Source organism: Pteropus vampyrus, unplaced genomic scaffold, assembly GCF_000151845.1.
Source record: "Pteropus vampyrus isolate Shadow unplaced genomic scaffold, Pvam_2.0 Scaffold136, whole genome shotgun sequence".
Classification (NCBI taxonomy): Eukaryota; Metazoa; Chordata; class Mammalia; order Chiroptera; family Pteropodidae; genus Pteropus; species Pteropus vampyrus.
The window spans coordinates 4,319,254-4,344,031 of NW_011888917.1; the positions used below are offsets into that span (position 1 = coordinate 4,319,254).

The window sequence follows — 24,778 nt, forward strand, 5'->3', positions numbered from 1 at the left end:
GCCTGCTTAGATGTCATTTACCCATTAGTTTCTTACCTTCCAAAATTTTGTTGTTTTCTCTTCTGTGTCTTTTATTTTTATCCCATTTTTTGTCCTTGGGGGTTTATGCATTTATTCATTTACTGTCTTCTAGGAGGGTTTAAGAAGGAGTGGAAACAAACATGCATCTTAATCTGCCATGTTTAACTGGAAATCTTTATTCACCTTTAGTTTTATTTCTTACTACTCACCGTACACATCCTATACTCCAGCCATACTAATCTACCCTCAGGTAACAGAACTACTTATTTCCTACTTCTTTATCCTTGGCATCCTGTTCTCCTTCAGGAATACAGAAGTATCTCTTCTATCTTGTACTCAGCTCTAGGTACTCTAAAAGCTAGGTGTGCATATTTCTATCATAGTACTTACACTGTAAAACAGCAAGTTTTCATGGAAAAACAGGTGTGTTTAAACTTTAGGGTGTCTGGAATATACCAGGCCTACCAATGTTTAGAAATAAGCAAAGCAACTCATTGAATAGAAAAGTCTGCTTTTATACAACTAAAGCTCTTAATGAAATAAAATAAACTATGAACACTATATTGCAAAAAGATCTCATTCATTCTGCAGTCTCCTCTCTTTCCCTGAGAAGCCTAGATCTAATAGTTCTAGATCTATGGGAACATAGAATTCTATGCAGAGCTAATAAGAAAAAGGCTTTTTAAAGATTGTTTTTGGTGTTCTTAAAAATGAAAAACCTGTAGCCAGCTCAACTGCTAATTATAACAGTACTCAAGTCTTTTTAAATATAGGCAATCCCCAACACACTATATTCCCCCTGTCCCATGAGGTTTAATGTATGCTTGAGGAGAACCAGTGCAAACTGGTCTAAGCAGCTGACTTCTTCCAGCATTTGCACTGAGGAAAACTGTGCAGGAGACTGTATGAAACATTTTGGGAGGTATTGGAAGCTTGAACAACTTCTAAAATAAGGGCTCAAGATATCCCCAAAGACCTGAAGCACAGAGAGGTAGGAATGTATCAAGGCCAATTTTACCTACACTATGCTGAGGGCCAATTTTATAACTATGGAAGGATAAGAGTAGGGTCCTTCTTTCTCTTGTATTATGTGACCTCTTGTTCTCTAAACCTGAAGTCAAGGTATTCTAATATAAGCATAAGATAAATTATTCTAGTTAGCTACTTTGCATCCCTGAGAGTTTAGAACTACTTTGGTGTTATAAAGTCTATATTATCAGATAAGCCTTAAATATCCCTAAACTTAAGTTTCCCTGGTAACACTTTGATTGCTCTAAATACCCTATGGATGTCTTTTAGAGCTATCCTTCAGAGGACATGCTTTTGATTATCCTTAACTGTGTGGCATCTTGGCAAAAACCAATTTCATTTTCAATTGACAAAACAAAATGATCATTAGGGAAAGTCTGGGGAATTAAATTTCAGGAAAATTGATTAAGTACTATTTAAAAAATAAGTTTATTACAAAATAGTAAAACTACATTTTCTTGGGTGGCTTATAAGCTAACTAAGAATTTTAGAAGACTCAAACTGTATTGAACAAAGTAGTATCACTGAAAGCTTCCTTCAAAACATGGCTTCCTGGTGCTAATATACTTAAATAAGGACACCATTCTCTGGAGGCATGTTCTAGGTTTAGCAAATCTTTAATGTCATACCACATGCAAAAAAAAAGCATTTCTTATTCTAATGGATAACATTACTAAGTTTCACACCTTAAATGTAAACTCGCTCACAGACAAAAATAACTTACTTAAAACTGCTTACAGTAGCACTTTACATATTACATGGAAATAAATCTCACTTCTGGAACACATTAACAATGCTGGATAACTATTTTGAAAATAGTGAAAACATAATTAGGTTAAAAAATATCTATGCCAAAGATAAATCTATATTATTTAAGAGTACTTACCAAAACAACCTGGCTTTATTAATGAAATAAATGAAAACCTGTAAGTTGATTCTATTACTACTGGGTACTTTTCAAGGTTACTAGGAAAAAAGAATGTAAGTCAGGTAAATATTTACAGAGAAAATTAAAGTGGAAAGAGATCAAACTAAACAAAAAACTTACCAATAAGCCAAAGACTTGAATTCAAACCAAATTCTGATTCTAATGCCTGAACTATATAGCCTGTAAGAGAACCAGTACTCTATATACGTAACAAGCCACTGCTGTAGTACCTATTTGAAAAGCAGATTCCTGGGCCCTATCCCCAGGCCCTCTCAATGCAGAAAGTGGGGGTGGGGTTTGGTGTCCCTCAGGAATTTGCATTTTAAACACCTAACCTGGGTGAATCTGCAGTGTTGCTGACCACCTTTTTGAGAAACACTAACATAAAGAGATAATGTATGATTCTGAAGAGGTGAAATCAACAGTTATCTGTTAAAGTCATTTTTCTAAGCACTAAGTAATCTTATTACACAATAGAAGGGCAATGGTAAGGTCACAGACCTAACTTTCTTGGTCCTTCTTTTAATTATCATCCATTCAGAATGCTGCAAGTCATAGAAAGTTAGAGGAAATATTCTAAGTTTTGGTTTAAAATAAGTATGTTAGTAACAATCAAGAAGCAATGGGGAAAACTAGTCACTGCATCAGTGGCCTGGAATTAAACATCTCATTGTATGTCCCTATATGCAAGATCAGCATGACACTTTGGCTTGATTAAAGAAAAATCTACTCCTTTTCTCTCATTAAAACCTAGAAATTATTACATTTTGACACTGCTCAAAACATTTTTGGGACTCTTTTAAAAACAGATCACTATATCAATACATTCAAGAAAATCAATTTTTTTACTTGATAGGAAAAACTATTTTTATCTAAATATACTACTTGATTTAATTCAGAATTGGCTCCCTGACTTCTATTGGCAGTAGCCATAATTAAAGCTACTCAAAAGCATGTGCCACAGGCTGAGAATATCTCAAAAAATCTTAAAGAATGCTAGAAGCAATGATAACATTATCTTAAGACATTTGCCAGATGAGCTTTTAGTTATAGCCTAGCATAAATTACTCTCCAAATCCTAAGTGCTATTATGACATCTGCATTTGATTTCAGTACTATGGTAGAGCCTTGACACTGTGCTAAAAGCAGCAGTTTAATCTATTTGGTTTGAAATTTTGTCAACACTAATGAGCTATGGATTCTTGCCACAGGGAAAAAAAAAACACTCAGGCGTTTATGGACAGGTACAGAACCTTTGGTTTAAGGTATGTGTTCTGTGAAAGCATCATAACTAGAGAGATTGACAGAAAATTTCTAAATTATGTAAGCAACCCAATATAGTCTATGTAAACATTTTATAATATTTTATAAGTATGCTTCTCTCAAAATGAGAGAGTCTGGTAGAGTGGTTGCAAGTATGTCTTTTTTCAATCCATGTCTATCATTTATTCATTAGCTGCCCAACACTGGGCAAGTGACTTAATCTCTCTAAATTTCGGTTATTCCTACTTTACACATAAAAAGTATCTACTTCATTAAGTTTTTAAAATGAGGATTACATGAGGTTATTCAGGTAAGGTACTTGTACAGTACCTGGCATACAGTGTTATTTTAACAAGAGAATTACTGGATTAAGCTACTATATTTTTAATAGGGTACTCTGGAATTATTTAATAAAAAGTCACAACAAAAAGAATCTTTGTTGCTGAGGTAAACTGACAATTCTATTTTAATGTGAACACTATAGAGCATGGAAGATCATATAGTAATTTTCATGTCATTATGAAAACTCTTAGCAATAATTTACTCATGTTTAAAGATTTCAACTTAGCAACATTAATTATTAAGATACGACAGAAATAACTTTCATATGCATTTTCCGTCTTTAAATATATACTTCCTTGTTCAGACAAGGTGTTTTCTAGCTTAATTTTCTTTTATAGAAATCAGCTAAATTTTATAAATCAAGATCTCTAAATTAGGCCACTAAATTTAATAAAGCAATTAAAGAAGGCAAATCACTAACAAGAACAATATTCTCAAATTCACCTTTTCAAATGGCCTGTAAGATTAAAGGTACATGTTGAATTTTTAGAAGCAAGAGGGTATCAGGGGAGATTTTGAGATCTTGTTTAACACTATATCCAATTCAGAAAGCTTAGATTAGAAAGACTGACTCGTTTATTTAAGAGCCTAATTTAACAGAAAAACCAGGACTAGATCTCAGAACAAATATTCAACCATTACAGAGTACTTTCCCCCACTCAGGCATTTACCAACACATCATAATAGATAAATTTACCATAAACACATTATGGACATTACTTTGTATGCAAAGTTAGTACAGATAAAAACTGCATAGTGAAAACGGTCCCTCATTTAATGTCATATACAGATCATTTAGCTTGAATGAAATATAATTTCTTTTAGAAAAAGACTTAATTCTAATAATTTTGTCTATATGGATACAAAATGGAAAAATCAACAACCCATAGACCACCTAGAGATGTACTACAATAAAGATACATACTCAGACTCATTAGGTATTACATATCATCTTTAGCCTTTAATAAAATATATTTACTATATTTAGTTGAACTATCATTATCAACCCCTCTCCCCAATATTGCTCTTTAGTAGCTGGTGCCTGATAACAACTGATAAGACTAGACTAAAGGCAATCAATGAGTGGTTCTCAGACATGAGTATGCATCACAATTACCCAGAGGACTTATTAAAACAGATTCCTGGGCCACCCCCAGGACTTGATTTATTACGTAGAAAGTGAGCCCAAGAACTTGCATTTCTAACAAGTGATGCTGATGCTGCTGACCAAGGACTATACTTGAGAACCACTGGTCTAAGACAGTGGTTCTCAATCATGGCTGCACATTAGAAGCACAGGGGAACTTTTGAAAACACCAATGTCTAGAGGTCCCTTACATCAATTACACCATAAGTTCTGAGAGTAGGTCCTTGGCACTATTATTTTTCTAAAGCTTCCTAGACAACTAATGTGTAGCCAGGGTTGAGAACCACTGTGCTAGCTAATTAAAAGGAATCTAAACCAAGCCCACTGAGAACAGATGTTTCTTAGTACAAAAGCAGGATAAGGATTTTAGCCTTTATCTGCTGATAAAGCAGCCAAGTGATAAGTATAAAGAGTAAATTCAATAGGGTGGCCTCAGTTGCTTACATAACTAGGGTTTAACCAAACAGAAGAAGCTGTAAGTGTGCTGACTGCTTTAAATCCCAAAAAACATCTAGAGCAAGTCTTTAGAGGTCATACAAAATAGTAAACATTTGACGGCAACAGAAGTGTAGGCTACTACCAATTACATGTACCATGTTTATTTAGGCTGAGTGGAAATACTGCCTATTGGTTAACTCTGGGGCTCTGGAATAAGATCATTTAATAGATGTGAACTTTTGCAACTTAGATAATTAAGCTTTGGTCTCTTCATATGGGAGCTAATGTAACTAACATTATATTGATGCTAAAGATTCCATGAACATGCACATAAAAAGTTAGCTCAGAGTCTGGCACACGAGATTTAACGTAATCTAAATTGCTGTAAGCTATGCCATAGACATATTAAACTACTAGAAATGCTAAGGAAATAATTGTCCTTTCCTAAGTCTACTTCTTCCTTTTAGTCAACATCATTTCTCTTCATCACAATGGCTTCAGGGTCTCTACTGTTACAAGATTAGAGTCATAGCTTTGTGAATTCAGATGTTAGGGCTCTCGAAAGTTTTAAACCAAATAACTATAGAGAGAATAACTGATGGGAATCAACACAACTTTTAGAAAGCTATGGAAGTATACAGTACAAGCTTACTATGAAATAACGTAAAATTCGATGTTCTCTCCTTTTAATTGACACTCAACCACTGCATGATTTATAATTGCCTATATTACCTTGACATTTGCTCATTTCTAAATACTTTCCCTTTTATGCCAAAATACCACTAAAAATAGAGGTTTCAATCAAGTATGGTCTCTCTCCTATAATAACGGCAGGAAAAAAGGTAGCTCTCCTCAAAGCCAAGTTGTGTATGTCCACTTTAAAATCTTAAGGAGGACTTAAGAATCATTTAGAATCTAAATTTCTAAAGTCTAAATATTTCTACTGCCAACTCTTTCTCCCCAAGTACTTACTAGATTAACTAAGTTCTAAAAATACAAGGCCCTTGCTAAGACAAAGGTGACAACAGATGAGTGGTACAGAATAGCAATCAGGAAGAAAACACCACAAATATCTACTTCGTACTATGCACTATGATGTTAATTCCAAATTTGCTTTATACTATTTACAGTAAGATGTGAATCAAAGCTGAGAAGCCTCATCTAGGCCTTATGACTGATAAAATCTTCACAAGAAGCCCTCAACAATTTAGTCTGTGTTCATCACAGAATCTACAGGAGAGAGACACTTATAATAAAACTCAAAAAACATTTCAAACCAATCTCTTAACATAAAGTGCTTTTTATGAACTTACAATGTTTATCTCTATAATTCTGAGGAAAAGTGGAGAAAGATTAAGAAATAAATGATTTCCTTTATATTTCAGAACAATGTCCACTACCAGATTTTATTTGGCCTTTTGAGGGTTGTTTTTGAAACCTCTCTACCTAGTAAGTAACATAAATGTGTAACACCTATCATTTCTCAGAGATTAAAAATTGTTTTTAACTCTGCTCTGGTTAGACTGGGGATTGAGGATGCAAGAGTATATGTGCTTATTTATCTTGTTCTGGGCCAGCAATTGTTTTATGAGGTTCACTGCAAAGACTGAGAATTCATCTGGTCTGGTAACATGTTAGATCTGTCGGTCACTTTAAAAATAGCTTTAAACAGTGCCATTTAAAATTGACGGACACTGCATAGCCCAAAAGAATTCCTGACGCAAGTTCCCTGGTTCCATGTACAATTCCTTCCTGCCTTGGCTAAATAACAGCTTGCTCAAATTGCACTGCTGCACTCAGAGGTTTGGAGATATGATTATTAATGAGGCAGATTAATTTTCAATTTATTTTCAGAGATTACTTTCAACTTACTCTAGGTAGGAGAAAAATGAAATTAGTTCATTGAGGGTAATAATAATAATTAATCAATATTATGAATGGATTGGGATGATAGCCTATAAGTACTTAAAGTCCATTCAGTAATTTAAAGTGCAAAAAGTTATCTGAGAAATACTGTCTTGGAAGTAAAAGTTATCCTGAAGTCAGAAGGCATCTAATCCAATAATTCTAACCTTATAAATTCTCTTTGCAATGTAACATTTCTACTAATTCTCCCAGTCTATGCTGGAAGATGGTCAATGCTTGTTTCCTGCCAACTTCTCAGGGTGGATTATTCTCTATCTTCAGTGATTTGACTGGTAGGAAATTTAGGTTAACCAGATCTTACCTTCTATGTTGTACAGAACTTCCTTCTAGACGGAGCTTTTAAAATATGGAAGTTATCATGATCCAAGTCTTTTCAAGCTAAGTATTTAGTTCCTTCAGCTACTCTTCATGATGGTTTTACATTTTTACATTCTGGGTTCTATTCTGAAGATGCACCAGATTGTGCTGGTATTGTTCTTAAAACACAGGAGATGAAAAATATTCCACGTAGTAGGGAATAACCAGCCCAGTACACTGGGCTTGTTCTAGAAATCTAATAAAACATCCTTACAATGTAACTATTTGATAGCCACATTACACTGACTCACTTGGATTTTTACTCAATAAAAATCTCTACTTCTACTGCATAAGCCATACACTCCTTAAGCTCTCCTTAATGCACCCTCCATCTAAGGAAGAACCTGTCTAATAACTTACTGAAAACAACATGTACTTTGCAATAGTTTTTTTTTTTTAACTTAGTTTTCCAATAACCACAAAAAATGAAACTTTAACAGGATTTGTTATCACACCCATATTGGGTCACCATAATTCTTTCTAAGTGCTTACACCACTTTCGTTATTTGGGACTCTTATTTAGAAGCTTATCTATCTTATTTATCGTATAGTTAATTTTACATAGTCTTTTTCTCTTTTTAAAGGTATGAATGACATTTACCTACCACTAAGCTTGTTATTTTTCATTTTTCAAAGAAAGTTCAGTTATCATATCTTTAAATTGCCATCACTGAAATATTTAATTTCATCATGTAAAATTATTTAAGACATCATTTTAGTCCTCTCATTCATGCTGGCTTTACCAACATTCATTCTAATCAAGATAAATTTCTCTTTCATCAGAAAAGTAGCCAAATAAACACTAAGGTACTGTGATTTGTGGGCTTTAATATTATACCAAACTCAGGCTTATCCCTTGGCGAGTCTTATTCCAAAACTAAGAGCTCCTAAAACTGCAAAAATTTAATAAACTTTCATTTAGCGTTTAAAGTTTTTGACCCCATCTCTATGCTGTGTCATTCCATCCAATATTTTTTGCCAAACAATAACTCCTTTATTGCCCATCACAGAATCAGGTCACAGATCATTTTCCTAACTATTCTGTTCTCCAAGAAATAAAACGCAAAGCAAATCAAGAACTCTACTTGTTGACAGTAGATATGCAGACAGCTAAAGTCCCTCACTACTACAGTATCTTGCCTCTTTGCCATGATGTTAAGAAACCCAGAGACTGCTATCAACACACCAATTATCTCAGCCTCGATTTACCAATATTGCCAGTCTTGGCCAATCCCAGATCTTAATATTCATTCTAGCTGTTGGTTCCATTACCATCTACTATGGTAAAAAGCAGGATGAAGGCTCATTTGAAATAAGCTATGTTGGCAAATTAGCCACAACCATTTAAGAAATATTAGAGAAGTAAAAATTAAAGGGCATCTACTTTTGACCCCTTTTCCAGGTATCCTGAAAAATATGAGTGGATAAAGTCTTGTATACCATTTCGTGGTAGGAAAAAATCACAACCACTTTAGGATCTCAAACTCGTGCTCATTAAGCACTTGGTAGTATATTTTCCATTCATATTAAGGCATCATTTGACTGAGGACTTAAGTTCACTTAGTGTGTTGAATAAATACTAAATCTGTCCCAACTGTAACTTTTAAATAGGATTTTGAAAATAGGTAAATAAAACAAGTCAGTGTTAGAATCAAGGCAAGTTCTTAATACTGGTTTCATATAAACATTTAAAAACATTTCATTGGGGGAGGGAGACTGGGGAGTTACTGCTTGGTATGGGTTTTGGGGGGTGGGGGAAATAAAAATGTTCTAATGGTAGTTGTGGTAACACACAATCCTGTGAATACACTAAAGAACAGTGAACTGTACCCTTTAAATGGATACACTGAATATGAATTATCTCAAGCTGTTTAAAAAATATTTCAACCTCATGCTAACAGCTATTAATCTAAATGTTATTACATATTTTCTAAAATATTAAAATAAATATCAAAAAACCTAATAGAGGAAGAAAGGGAGAGAAACCCTTACATATTAAATTAAGCCAGATATTAAGATACTGAAAACAATAAACCACTTAGAAGCCAGATATGACTGAGTGTTAAAAAGCCCTTATTATATTAAAATCGTTAAACAAACAAAACAAATAAATGGTAACAGACTGAACAGACCCCTAAATGATTTCTTCAGAAAGACTGTTATTTGAAAACAATCTTGAAATGGAAGGCTTTGCTTCTATAAACAAAAACATGAATGAAGTCCTCAATAGCATGAGCACTTACTCATCATACTCGATATGATAAATAACGTCTTCATCAGCAGCAACAGAGTCTGAATTAGACGTAGAGGGTACATTGTCCAATTTATTTGTGTTCTCTTTGGAATTATGATTTACATTCCCATTAGTCCTTTTACAAGAACTGCCATTCTTCAGTGGAGTTTTGCCACGTGAATGTCCATCAGAAGCTCTAGTAACACTATGTACACGTGCTTCAAACCAAGCACCAAGGCCGACATCTCTGGCATCCACCAATTCATTTACCTAAAAAAAGTTTAAAATGAGTTAATGAAGCTTAATTTCATCTACGGCTTCAAAAACTTTAACATAACTCAAGTTATTATAGTTATCATGGTTAACAATATTTACAGCTACTTATGCTTAAAGTTATTTCAAAGATTAGATTAAAACTATTCTTTTTTGGATCAAATCTGTTATTTACTAGTATGAAAATTAACTTTCCTCCAAATTTCCTTCAGTGAAAAAGGTGTGTTCTTTAACTACTCCCATGTCTACATTAAACTTTCAAAAGTTTAATTCTTATGTACTCAAGAACGTTCTGGCAAGAAATTCAGTAAGAATGTCACTAACAAAAAGCTAGACTTTAAAGTGTTATGAATGTATTATTAATTTGTTCCATTAATTTCTTCAGATTCCTAAAGATTACTGTTTTCTGGTTGGACTGACTATAAGTTAAGTATTAAACAGGAAATAAAACAAAAATAAAGGAATTATGCACACGTACAAAGGGAAGAATCTAGTGAACACATCTATACAAAATGGGCTAAGTTCTACCACCAGTTAATAACTCACTAACAAATACATTATTTAGTACTTCAAAGAACAAAGGTAAAACAAAAAAAAACAGAACTATAAGATGCAAAACAGATGTAGTCAAGTCTAGAAGATGATCCAGAATTAAATCGTGCAATCTGACAAAAGGAAAACAGTACAACACAAGTTAAGAGTTACAATATGGAAGCCGGTTTACCAAAAAAAAAAAAAAAAAATCCTCCCCTAAAATATTCTGAGGAAATTAGTCTAAAGGTCAAGGCCCTTTCAGGAGCAATAACCAAAAGATGTCCTTTCGACTTTTTTTTTTTAAAGTCCCTAAAAGAAAAAAAATGCCATCACTAATACTAGATCATCACCTAATCAAGCTGGCTCTTCCTGAAGGTGTAAGAGACCACTTAAGGTATCCAAAAGAATTCTGACAGATGGAGCAGGGGTGAGGAGGCAGAATATAATAAAAGTTAAATACCCACATGTCAGATACTATGCAAGGTTCCTTTACTTAGGTTTGTCTAACTGTAACAACCTCAATAATAATTCCTATTTTACAAGATAAGGAAACAAAGGCTGACAAGTTAACCTGCTCCAAGTGAAAGCTAATGAAATGTAAAACTAGGGTTTGAAGATATCTTGACCTTGAAGCTTATGTTCTTGCTACTATATCATGAAGCTTAGTGACAAAATAGGTAACTAGAAACTCCAAAGGTTAAAAGACAAACTTAGAAAAAAGGTATTAAACATATAAGGTTTCAAACCACCAAGCTAATAATATAGAAGGTAAAAGTAATACATACAAAATCAAAAATTATCACTACCAGAAAAGGTACAATAGTCTACTGAAGGAACATTGTAGCAATGAAACATCTTGAAAGACAAGGTTCAGTGTAACATAAGAATGAAGAGGTAAGGTGAAATGGAAAAGACCCGAGGGTGAACCAGGCTAGACATAAATAATCAGAGACAGAACATTGTATATGTTGCATAAATTAACTCATGCATTAAGTGGACTTTTTTATTCCAATAATAGTCAATGACAAGTTTAAAGCCTTTCATTTTCTTATAGGCAGCACCAGTTAAAACAAAAAATAAAAATGTTAAGGTTATCATATTTGCCGAATAAACTGAGGCTACTACTCCTTCACAGTAAACCAAAACATTAAGAGGTTTCATATAACACTACACAATTATTCTAGAAGAGAATGGAACATAGAGTTGATACTAAAACGGTATCAGCAAAACTATATTCAGCAATATAAACCGTACTATGGAACGGTAAGAGGTACAAATGAAATAATTTTCATATCAGATATAAGAAACTAGCATGTAGATCTAGTGTCTGCATAACTTACTATTTGGCAATACAATCAGAGTTAACAGAAACCTAAGTCGATCTAAAAATACTGCCATTGCTTAAACAAATATAAGAGAACTTATTAGCTCATAAAGGCATTATTTGAATAACCCTTATAACTGGAAACAAGAAGTACAAATTCTATTAAGTATAATTAACCACTCATAATAAAGCATATAAACTGTGTGAAAAAATGCTTTTAAATTCAAAAGTAAAGTTCCTGCACATTACAAAGACAAAGTTTGGCCAAATTTAAATGGGTCAAACTGTATGCAAGAGGTTACAGTTCTTGTAAAGCCTAGGTTCAGAAGATGGTTCAGAAGAGAATAAACTTGTATGATTAACATGAAAACAGGATACTGCCATAGTAACCCGGTTGAAATTAAATGAAAAGTATGTACAAAGCCACAGAATGTACACCACCAAGTGTGAACCCTAACGTAAATTACAGATTTTGGGTGATGTTGTGTCAATGTAGGTACAACAGATGTACCACCCTGGTAGGGATGTTGATAATGAGAAAGGCTATGCATGTATGTAGGTAGAGGATATATGGAAAATCTCTGTACCTTCCCCTCAATTTTGCTGTGAACCCAGAACTGTTCTAAAAAGTAAAGTCTATTAAAAAAAAACAAACTGAAATGTAATTAGACATAAGTGAGCAATAAAAAAGCAGGAAAACAAAAGAGGACAATAGAATATGTGTATTTGTGTGGGGGCGGTGGAATGTCTCAATTGCATCCAGGCTTTATTTTATGGAGGTGACTCACAACATGGAGAGGCTAATGCCACTGGAATAATTACATTTCCCAAGAGAAGGGGGCACTCTATGCAGGGCCACAAAGGAGAAGCACAAGGATTGTTCAAAAGTCAAGGAACAAGGGGAAAGCAAAGCCTAGAGACTAATGCATTTTCCATGTAAATGCCAAGGCAGGGTGGAGAAACAGTTTAGCACTGGCTAATCTGAGTAACACTGGCAGGCTCTGGGGCTAAAGGTATGGTTTCTAGTTGTCTAGTACCTGGTTTCTAGTTGTCTGGTACCTGGCCTGGGTGGTTAGAGTATAGAATATTGATTGGTGTGTTGCGTTAGATGGCTAGGATTGTGGCCTCCGGATTGGTTGGTTTGTATACAAAAGGCAGGCTCACTGACAAGTTATTTACGGTCTCTTCCTAGCTATCCCTGAAAGAGAGAGACTATCCTCAGCCAGCAAGCCCTCCCCCACCCCCACTGCACCCCCCAAAAATGTCAAAATATCATAAAAGAGAAAAACACAATTAATGGAGGAGGGTATTTGAGCTGAAAAGTCATGTTAAAAAAACAGCCACATTTAAAGATGAGTCTTTCATGTCCAATTATTTGACATACATACATAATCCTAAAGTATGGAACACAAGATATCATTAAAAAATAAAATACCCAGCACAAATATTTGAGGATGTATTATACACTGGGTATACTTCTAGGCACTTTTTATGTTCTGTGGAAAACATACCAGCTCTGCAAATAAACAGGTTTGTCCTTGTCTATCACCTACGAGGTATAACCTTGAACAAATTATTTAACTTGTCCCAGCCGCAGCTTCTTTATAAAATACATATCTTGCAATGTATTAGAGATTAGGTTATAAAATCCATCTGATGTGCCAACCCAGCAAGCATGTCACAGCACAAAACTGTCTCCTTCAACTAAGTATTAACATGTTTAATGCTAAGAGCCATTAAAACTCAAGAGTATAGTCTCATTGCCATACTCTGCATAGTAGACATATTAGCAGTTTACTGTTAAATACATTAGCTCCTTTAATAATTACAATACAAAGTCATTCTTATTTTATAATGAGGTTCAAAAGTGAAATACACTTGGCCCCAGGAGATAACACAGCTAAAAGTGGGAGCTAAGCTGAAAAAGGTTTTTCCAACTTGGAACATGATTCTCTCATTACACCATATTTCTTCAGAGTTACAAATCGAAATGCAATATGGTTCCATTAACATGAAGTTCAGAAAAGAGGAAAATTCAGATGCACACACAGGTTAAAAGTTCTTAAGAGGTTGTTAAATGGATAAAATTAACAAAAAGCAAAGAAATAATTGTCATGGAAGCTTCAGTAGTAGTTATAACTAGGGAGAAGGGAATTACAATTAAGAGAGTACACCTGGAGGGAAGTTCCTGGAGGTACTGCTATTCTATTTAACTTAGGTGGTGTTTACAGACACTGACTTCAAATTTCAATAAGCTCTACTTTTCTGTATTGTCTATTAAGTTCCATAATCAAAAAGCTTAAATATCAAGAAGCAGAGCTGCATTGCAGACAAGACAGGCAATACTAAGATATCCATGATTTTCTACTTAGTAATTATTAAGCTTCCTCTTTCACCTCCTACACTGAGCATAAGAAAACATTTAAGAAGTTTAACAGTGTCACACACAGAGCTAGACCCTAAAAGCTTACTAGCATCATTCTAAATAGATACTATTTAGGCCAAGATGATAGTCTTTTCAAAGTAGGATCTAATGCGAGTCACATAAAGCTTCATATCCAAAAATCAGAATTAAAATAAATTTAGGTCTCGAAAGTCCACCTTGTTACAGAAAATAAATTACTTCCTAGAGTCAGTGTAATTCAATTTGTGTTGTACAATAGGAATAGATGGACCCAGAGTCTGCACAATCTTCCACAGGCTCTCCAAATGTGATAGTGATATTTAATTCCTTATGGTATAGGAAAAGTTCCTCTGCAATTAAGCAAATGTTGCTCAAAGTTGTCATATAGGGCAAAAGAAGAATGATACTAGATAATAACTTCAGATTAAAATTTCATTTTAATGTATTAAGTTTAAATGTTTACCTATATCAGTTTTGAGTAAGCTAATTTGAAAATTCACTTTTTGTACCTGTTTATCATGAGGTCCAAAGAAAATTTTATGCAAAAGGGAGGAAAGGCCCCCAAATTTGTTTGCTTATCCATAAAGAAATTTTAATTATAGAAAGCTCTATGCCTATAAAAGGAAAATCTTTACAAAGCAAAAGTGACATGCAAGAATTCAAGATAAAAGCGAAAAAAAAAAAAAAAAAGCCTCCCAATTTTTAAGTGTTCCAGGAACAACTTAATGAAATTATGATATACTATGTAGAGACTTGCTCTAAAGAAAACAGGCAAAATTCAAAGCAAATTTAAAACAAATTAATTAAAATGTAGCAGCTTCTAAGAGTTTAAGTTAGCCAAAAAATCAATGTCTAATAAAATTCCACGAAGGCAGGGGGCAAAATATGACTTGCTTACCTCTATTTCTAACACCTAATAGAAATATATGCTAGATATTCAAATATTCATTCAATAACTAAATCATCCAGAAATAAGCAGTTCTATATGTAGAAAAGGTCACTAGTCAACATTTCAAATGCCTATAACAATTTCTGAGCTCCATTAAAAAAAAAAAAAAAGGAAATAAATCTGTGTTAGACTCTTCAACTAACAAGAAAGGCTGGTTTGACTAAACATATTACTTTACAAAGAATAGTAGACTTGAGAATTTAAGTGCCAGGTTTCAAGTGTGTTTCTAAATGAAGAGAGACGAGACGATGTAAAATTTACTTGCCAAATTTGCATAGCTCAGAATCGGCTAAATTGGAATTTGAAACTAAATCTAATGACAAAGCTAAAGTCCTTAACATTTAGTGCTACTTATTAATATGAAATGTAAGAGATGTTTAAAAAAAAAGTTAAGAACTAGAAGTAGTCAGCCACAGCACTAACATTGAAAATAAAAAGCAAAGATGCAGTGCGGGAAGTAGTTTCTTATGATGCATTTCTGAATCAGATTGGGGGAAGGGAAGATGGCAAGGTATTGAGGCCTTCACTAAACAGAATTTAAATTGATTAGAACTGTTTAACCTTGATTAATCTCAGATAGCTGGCCCTCCTATGAAAACAAATTCATACCTTCACTGCTCAAAACAAATCAAGTCAAAAGTAAGAGCTTCTAAACTATTTGCCCTTAACCAAAAAGTTAAAAATAATGTAAGATTAATTTAAATTACAGGTGGTTACATATTTATGGACATATGAATATACAGGAGGAGTTATACACGTTTCCTTGCTGTCAACTGAGAGCCCTAAAAGTAATAATACCCTAGTAGCAAGGAGCATACCTAAAGTTAGGCTTGGTTTCAAATACCATTCTCCATTTAAGGAACCAAAACTCCTTAAAGAAATGATAGATTTCAGGATTGGAGCAGGAAATATACAAGACGAGCCTGGAGCTCCTAGTGTCAGAAAGTGCTTTAACAAAAAACAACAAAAAACCAAAATAGGGGTATATCAAAGGGACACAGGGGAAAAAATATCCATATTGATGTAAATAAATGACTCGATAAATAAGTGAAGGAAAAGAGCCAAGTCTCTCATGTAGAAAAATTCTCAATAATTTTTGTAGATAATCGGCCCTCAAGGAAGAAGTAATTAATTCCCTACTCCTTAAGTGTGGGGTGCAAATAGTGACTTCATCTCAAATACAGTATGGAAAAGGGTGCAAGGGCTGGGAAGTAACTTCACAGTGAAGATACCTGATAAACACCTCAGCCAGGTGACTATGGTTCACATCAATAGTGATAAGTTCCTACTTATCACTAAGTTAAATCTAAGTTATAATTGGTAAACAGAATGTTGATAGTACATGTCCCTATATATGATATGATGAAAACAACTTTATCTCTGTAGTCTTCCTCCCCCAAAATACATAAATCCAGTCTAATAATGAGGAAAACAGATGAATCCTAATAGGACATTTTACAAAATACCTGAACAGTATGCCTCAAAACTGTCAAAGTCATCAAAAAGTGTGAGAAACTGTCACGGCCAAGAGGAGCCAAGGAGATGTGACAACTATTTAGTACAACACTAATGTAAATGTAATGTAGTATCCTAAATAGGATTCTGGAACAGAAAAAGGACTTAAGGTAAAAACTAAGGAGATATGGTTTGTAATTATAACAAATGTACCATACTAATGTAAGATTAATAACAGGACAAATTGGGTATAGAATACTTGAAAACTGTAGTATCTTCCCAATTATGCTGTTTGAAAATAACATGTTTCTTTAAAAAGGAAACTGCAAGAAAATAGCAACTTAGAAAGCATTAATAACTGAAAGAGGGATAAAATGGGTGATGTAGACAAATGGCAAGTGGGTTTTCAATATTAACAATTCCACCTGAATTGCGAGAACTACATAAAGTGCTGTTTTAATTTATATACAACTTGCCCATATCATGTAAGTTTATTCCAAACTTTGTTGTTACTGCAATTTTTTTTTTCTTGTACTGACTGACTGTAGCAAGGAAAGCTACTGGAATTTAAATAGCCACCTTACTGATTGCTCATAAAGCTTTAATGTTTATTTTCTCAGTTTTTCCAGGTATCCATAAGTAATAACTTTGCCTTCTCCAATGTTTACATTTTGTTTTCCTGCCTATCTGTATTAGCTAGCACTTTTAGAAAGATGTTAAATTAACAACAGCATTAACTGGCTCCCATTGTTAATGGGGATTATATTAAAACACTTCCTAATAAAACTATCCTGCTTCCTGATGAATTATACTTGATTAAAGTATTCTGTTCTTTTTAAAGTTATAATTTTATTTGCTAAATATAACTTAGGTTTTACATCAATATATATATCAATACTAGTGTGCTTTCTGTCACGTTTTGGTATCAATGTTACACTAAATTTACAAAGCAATGGGAGGCTTTCTTTTTTTATGTTGTAGGTCAATTTAGGTAACACCATATTTATCTATTCTTTATAGATTTAAAGCAATTCATCAGTGTAGCCACCTAGGCCAGGTACTTTTGAAATATAGCTCTTTGCCAATTTTCTTGATTCTTTCCATATTTATGGATCTGTTTGCATCTTTCCATAGAGGAATTAAACATAGGAGATGTAGGAAAAGGAGATATCAAAACAGTGCTACAGTACTTGGAAAAGTATGGGCACAGGTATAGATGAACAGACCAATAGAACAAAACAGTTTGGCAGTATCCTGTGAGTAAACAACCAGCACTTCTATTTCTAGGTAAAAATTCCTAGAGAATTCTTGAACACATGCACCAAATTACACATAGAAAGTTCAAAGCAGAACTGTTTAAAAGTTGAAAATGGGAACAGCCTAAATATCTAATAACCATAGATTAGATATATATATTGTGGCATGTTAGCAAAATGGAATAATGAAAATGAAAAATAAAATACAGTTCTATGCATGAGAATCTCTCAAAGTTGAAAAAAAGTAGAATTCCATTACATAAATCCAAATACGGGCAAAACAAAACATGTTGTTTAGAGATACATACATTAGTAACCCTAAAGAAAAACAAGGAAATGATCATAAAAGTCAGAACAAGTAGTTTACCTCCTGGAGAGGGAGACGTGTTCTGATAGAGGCACACAAGAGGCTTTAAAAAGGAACTAGCATCGTTCTACTTCTTAACCTTGATGGAATTACACAGGCATTTGTTTTATTATTTAGACTGTATATGTAAAATGTGTATGTACAGTTTAAGTAAAGCCCAATCTTTACTTTCAAATGGCAATCAATATACTTATTCACAACAACCTGAGGATAACAGACATCTGTATACTCACAACAAGAATTCTAAAGACAACATACCTTATATAGTCCGATGCCAGGATCAATAAGAAAATCACGAGTAGATGTAGATGGCTGACTGGAAGATCCCACTCTCGGGGTTTTCTTCACTTTAGGTGGATTATTAGAACAGGGTTTGGCCTGTACATCAGTCTGTTTAGATGTGCTAGGAAGATCAGGGTCTGGGCGAACTAGTAGCTGAATTATATCATTCAGTCCAACATCATAGTCAAATAAAGTATATCCATTTTCCAACTAGAAAAAATAGAAAAGATTAAAATGTTTCTCTCAAAATGATCTTTTTACATCTTTAGCTACTCAAAGGCCCCACTAGAATTATTAAAATAAAATTCATAGCATTTTGATTTAGTGATCTTGAAACTATTCCTACTACTTTATGGCTTCTGATGCTGACATCATCTCAGGACCTCAATAAATTAAGAATCATTCCATACCAACTACAAGGTATACTAATAGCCACTGAAATGAAAAAAAAAAAAAAAAAAATCATTGCTGTTGTGACTCCAGATTTCCCATCAAGTTTTATTTTAATGAACAGTGCCTGAATCAACTGCAAGAAAGGTAAATTCTGAAAATGAATTGTTTTATGGCCTTGTGTTCACAAAGACGTTAAGTTAACCATTTTCTTTCTGACGACTGTCAGCAATTAAAAATAATCAAGCAGGAAAAAACAATTCAAGCAGAAATAATTACAATTCTTGCTCATGCTATTCCACTTGTCTGTTCTCTATCTATTTGTAAAGGTTATCAAATTGTATCATGAAGTCTTCCAGGATGAATAGTGAATAAATTATCTTGCAACTTACCCATATTTTGGCAAGGTCTCTGTAATGCATTAGATTGTGTCCATCCCCTCATCCCCTGCCCCCAATAACTGATATCCTAATCCTAGGTATCTCAGAATGTGACATTTGGAAACAGGATCTTCACGGAGGTAATCAAGCTAAAACTAGGTTATATGGGTGGGCTCTAACCCATTGTGACTGATATCTCATAAAAAGTTGAAATTTGAACACAGACATGCAGAGGGAAGATGTAAATGTATAAAGACAGGAGACAGACACAGGACTGGAAGGACGCATTTACAAGCCAATGAACACCAAAGACTGCTAGCAAACACTAGAAGCTAAAGGAAGCAAGAAAGGATTCTTGCCTAGAGCTGTCAGACAGAACATGGCCCTCTGCTCATAACTTAATTTCAGATTTATAACCTCCCGAACCCTAAGACAATAAATTTGTTTTAAGACACCTAGGTTTTGGTACTTTGTTACAGAAGCCCTAGGAAACTAAGTCTCCATTTTGTTTCTTTATGAAATTCAGTTGGCCATTTCACAATGATACAATAAGTAAACTAAACTCCTTCAAGATCAGAACTATCATTTCCCCAGAATCGTTACTAATTTAATCACTGTTCATTTCCTCCTCTTTGTATGTAATACCTGTCACCATCTACAACTCTATCACAATAAGACAATGTTTGAGAAGTCAACCAAAAGGAAGGAAAGTCTGTCCCTGAACGATATACTATTGAACCAGGTAAGTAATTTTAATTCAAGTGGCCCAAGAACACACCTAGCACAATCCTGCACATTACAGGTGTTCACAATTGTTAAACAGAACAAGGGATCAAGAAATTCACAAATTTTTCAGTGGAGGAATTAAATTAGATACTATTTCACATGTTGGTTAATATGCTTATTCCAATAAGCCAAAGGAGACTCCCAAAAGTCAGTAAAAAGATAAGCCCTTATAGAGATGGCAATGTTAATACTGCTTACCTTATTTAAAAAACAAACAAACAAGAACTCCCTTTAATCCTTAACTCCTGGAGAAAAAAAGGAACAAAAAACTACATTCACACCTTCATTCTGACACTGTCCAAGAGCACCCCACGAGCCCCAAGAAAGAACGCACTAATTCTGGAACAGCTAAAAAAACACAACTTGATTAAACATACAACTGCCGCATATTATGACAATGATAAAAAATAGAAGTATTTAACATAGAAAATAAACTCTACAACACAGAACATGCCAATTAACTGGTAGGCATTTCCCAAAATGAAGATAGTTAAAGTAGTGAAATAATTGGAAATCCAAAGTGTTTCCATAAACATTTTCCATTGAAATTTGAGGTACAAGAGTCAGAGGGACCTTGAGGGCATTCTTATACTCAATCCCTTTGACTAGCTTCTACCAAGCGATCAGTAAGAGTAAACACAAGCTGCTTCAAGGGGTACTCAGTCTGAAAGGAAAAGCAATGTCTGAAAGTCAGAGTGAAACAAACACTAAGCATATTAAGGCATGAATGCCTACAATGGAAGTTAGGCCCACCTTAGCATGTAATCACCTTTCCTCTAATTATTCACGCTTACTATGAGAGCCACTTTAACAGATTATCCATTCCCTTCCCTAATTCATAGGTATCCAGTTTTCCTAAAAGTTATCATCCATTGCACAGCAAGTTCCACACAGCTAAGTGAAGAATGTTGGAATGATCTGTTACTTGAAAAGCATTGAAGTTCACCCAAATTTAATGAAAGTGCAGACTGAAAGTCACTTGTCACTTAAATTTTGCTGAGTGGGGAAAAAGGGATTGGGTCACTTAGAAATTAGAGTTTCAGACATGTAACTATAGTCCATCAATGTCTCATAGCAGAAAATGTTTGAGAACTGCCATCTTAAAAGATGGGGGCTGCAGGACTTATAAAACTAGAGAGGCAGACGGTCCTACAATTTTGTTTTGCCAGACTGCATTCTTGAATTTTTACTGGACTGAAGGAAGAAATTCCAGCTAACAGGAAGAATGGTAATAGTGATGCAAGGGAAAACTAAAAAGGAAACACCAAGAGGCAGTGGCTGAGAAGGCAGCGGGGAAGTTATTCCCAAGAGGCTAGTGATTACCATGCAAGTGGAGGGCATTAAGTTAGTAACATTCATTTATCTTTCACATCAGGTATATAATGTAAGAATGCCTTGATAGCTTAGTGTTTCTCTCTCTAAATAGGCAAACATTTTTACTTTGTGTGAAAACAAAGGGCCCCAGGAGGAAAAGGCAACTACTCGGTTTTTCTTCAGCTGTTTCATGCCCCACATCTACCATCTATTCTAAGTCTATCCCTAAGTGGTACAAGGAAAAGAAAGCAAGCAAAGTAGAGAATCTTTTCAAAGTAGGAAAAGCTCTGGATTCTCAAAAGATATGAAAAACTCAATCCCCAGGGTGCGTCACACTCAAACCCCGGGAAGAATATCCAAATGAGGTTATCCTACTCTAACTAGAATTTACAGTCCTGAAAAACTGCTCCCTATTTTGACCCTCAAAAGTGGAGTCAATTACACTGCTTCTCGAATTTAATTTGCATACAGTTCACCTGGGGACCTTGTTAAAATAGATTCTACTTCAGTCTGGTGTGAGGCTCCCAGGTGATACTAATGAAGCTGGTCTTACTGATCCATGGACCACACTTTGAATAGTAAGAAACTAGTAGGAGAATGACTACTCTTTAACTTTCATTTTCAAACTCTGGTGTTCATCAGAATCTCCCATGGGGTCTTGTTAAATTCAACTACTTGCAATTCTGGGGTGAGCTGAGCATCTGTAATAAATACCAACAAGTGATTCTAATATATATATGAAAAATTAAAAGCAGCACACCTAATAAAAATGGTGAAAAGGGGGAAGGAAACCACTTACATTATAAGACACTGTAAATTTGTTTTTATATTTTTCACCATGTTGCAGTAAATCATCTTGAGAAAAGGGGGCCTTTTTCTAATAAGAATAAAGGCACTTTACAGTATAGGAGCAGCCCTGTGACACCAATCCAGTAGTTGCCTGCTGTAGACACACTACCCTGTGCATGGACTGTAGACTCCCAAGAGGAAAGGAGAATGGAGATAATCACTGCCATGGCTACTTGTAAGCTCATAAATTAGTAAACCCAGGTGGAGCAGTATCTTCCTTCCATCTCCAACTCAATGGAGCACCAAAGGTCCATTCCTCATCCTTATTGGTTTATCACTGAGTTGAAGAAATCTAAGTAGTAAGTAATCAACTGTGCTGAGGGAAGAAATACGAAAAGTTGTTATCCTCAACTGTTTTGCCCTGAACCTGGAACCAGCTTCCTGGTTTACTGAAAGTCTACTCTGTTGCCCTGAATATAACCCAATCTCTACCTTTTCCCCAAGACATCCAGGTGCATATTTTCTTTTGGAATAGTTGATAATTAGGCTTTAAGGGTGTTGCCCAGAAATACATTCTCATGTGTTATTTCTATCACTGGTGCTGAAGTCACTAAAGTGTCCCAGGAATTCATGTATTATTGTTCTTAGCTAGAAAATAAAATTCAGGAGACAATCACATGCTTCTTACCTTTGACAAATATATAAAAAGGTATCAGCTACTGGTAGCGCAGCAATATAAATCTACATAGTGTTTACTACACACAATTATTTCAAAAGCAAAGTCTACAACAAACCTGAACAGCTGTTTTTATTGCAAGTCAAACACTAAAGGATCAATATAAACCGGCTGCAAGCACATATCAAAGATGCTATTACATTTATTTAAAGACAAATTAAAATATCCCCTGGCTCACTCTCTCAGAGTTTAATCTTGTTACTTTGAAATTTCTGGGCAGTTTTAGAAGGGTAAGTGTATTAAGGACAGAAAATATTCCTTTCAAATCCTTTGTGGCTGTAGGAAAACGATCACTACCAAATCAAAGAAAGCTACATTTATTTAAAACAACATGATGGGAGCCAAACTGTGATCTATCAACGGGAAAAGGCCAACTTTTTTAGTGGATTAACTTTTTTAAAAAGACAAAAAAAAAAGACAAATAGGATGAGTCTGGGTCAAATCTTTAATGGGCCAGACCAGGGCCATACCATACAACTACTACAGACGCTCAAAGACACCGCCAAAATCACTTTCACCCTCAAATATGTACCCCTGACTATACTCCAGTTACTGTGTAAAAACTTGGGTGAGGGGACTATTAGAAGGTGAGAAGAAAAGCAAAGTAGTCTTTTACATTCCTTTCCCTTGTAGCCTATAATAACCCTCTCTGGTCTGTACTGGGCAGTTTAAATCTGGTCCCGGGTTACATCAATAGCTCCTTTAGCCCAGGTCTCTAATCTCCAAGACAGATCCAATTCTAGGAGAGGAGAGGGAGGGGTGCCATAAGTTCTGGAAACCCTGCGAATCTTCAGTGTTTACAAATCTCTTCCACATGAGGAAGTAGAGCTAGGGTTCTTGTGCCCAGAGCGAGCAATGTATAAGTTTTCTCCTCTATTTGGGAGCTGGGAGCGCGGAAGAGCCACGGAACCGATGAGAGCCGTTATCTGGCTAAGCTCTGCCGGGAGCCAGAGCCGCGAGCCCTCCCCACCCGCACTGTGGCATGGCCGCCACAGCCCGCTAACCTCCCCGCCCTCCAGGAGCTCCTGACCCGGTTGAGCGCGGGAATCGAGGGAACCCAAGCGCTCTGGCGGGCTGTTCCTGCGGCTGCTGCCCTGCTGAGCAAGGGCGGCGAAGTCGCCGTGCTCTAGGCGCCCCCACCTCTGACCCATCCGGGCGCACCTGCACTCGGGACTGACGGGGACCCCTCTGCGCCCCCTCGTCGGGTCCAGGCCCGCACTCCTGTGGCTCAGGGGCTGCCCACCCGAAGTGGAACCAGGGGCAATCTGCGCGCGCGGCGCACTAAGCCCTCTGGCCCGCCCAGCCCACGCGTCCGAAGAGGCGCCCCGCTGCCCTCGCTCGGGGCTCCCGAGGGGTGCAGTGGGCGCGTCTCACCTGCTTGCCCCGATAGAAGAGGCGCTGGCACTCGGGCCGCACGTCGAATAGCGCCCACACCCGCTCACGCAGCTCCTCAATTGTGGCTTTGCGAGACACGTCCTCAATGGTGCGCGTCTGGGAGCCGTCGATGGTGCGAACCTGGATCCACATCTTGGCGCCGGGAGAGGGGGCCGGCTCTGCTTTGTCTCCCCCTGCGCTTAGGGCGCTGCACCCCACCCGGCCAGCGCCGCTTCCTTAGCGGCACCGACTCTCCGCTGCCGGCGGGCGGGCGAGCGCGCGCACAAGCGAGGAAGACTGACCAGACGCCAGGCCCGACAGGCGGCCGCGACTCCTAGACCGCGCACCCGCCCAGCAGAGCTGTGCAGGAAAGGAAACCGGAACTAGTCGGAGGCGCCGCCGCTGCTGCCGCAGCCCCCGCCTCACAAATAGGAAGAAGCCTTGTCTGCACCGCGCGGAGTGTTTACTTATAGAGCTCTAG

The 24,778-nt window shown here is 36.0% G+C and overlaps 1 protein-coding gene across 1 annotated transcript in view; it reads right to left on the reverse strand.

Moving 5' to 3' along the window:
* Positions 1-24,500, reverse strand: part of UHRF2 (ubiquitin like with PHD and ring finger domains 2) — a 67,476-nt gene extending 42,976 nt beyond the window's left edge. The window contains exons 1-3 of the mRNA XM_011367717.2: positions 24,298-24,500; positions 18,505-18,738; positions 9,695-9,954 (exon numbers count right to left, since the gene is read on the reverse strand). Of these exons, the coding sequence (XP_011366019.1) occupies positions 9,695-9,954; positions 18,505-18,738; positions 24,298-24,450 (647 nt within the window). The 5' untranslated portion in view covers positions 24,451-24,500. The remainder of the gene's footprint in view (positions 1-9,694; positions 9,955-18,504; positions 18,739-24,297) is intronic.
* Positions 24,501-24,778: the final 278 nt, after the last annotated feature.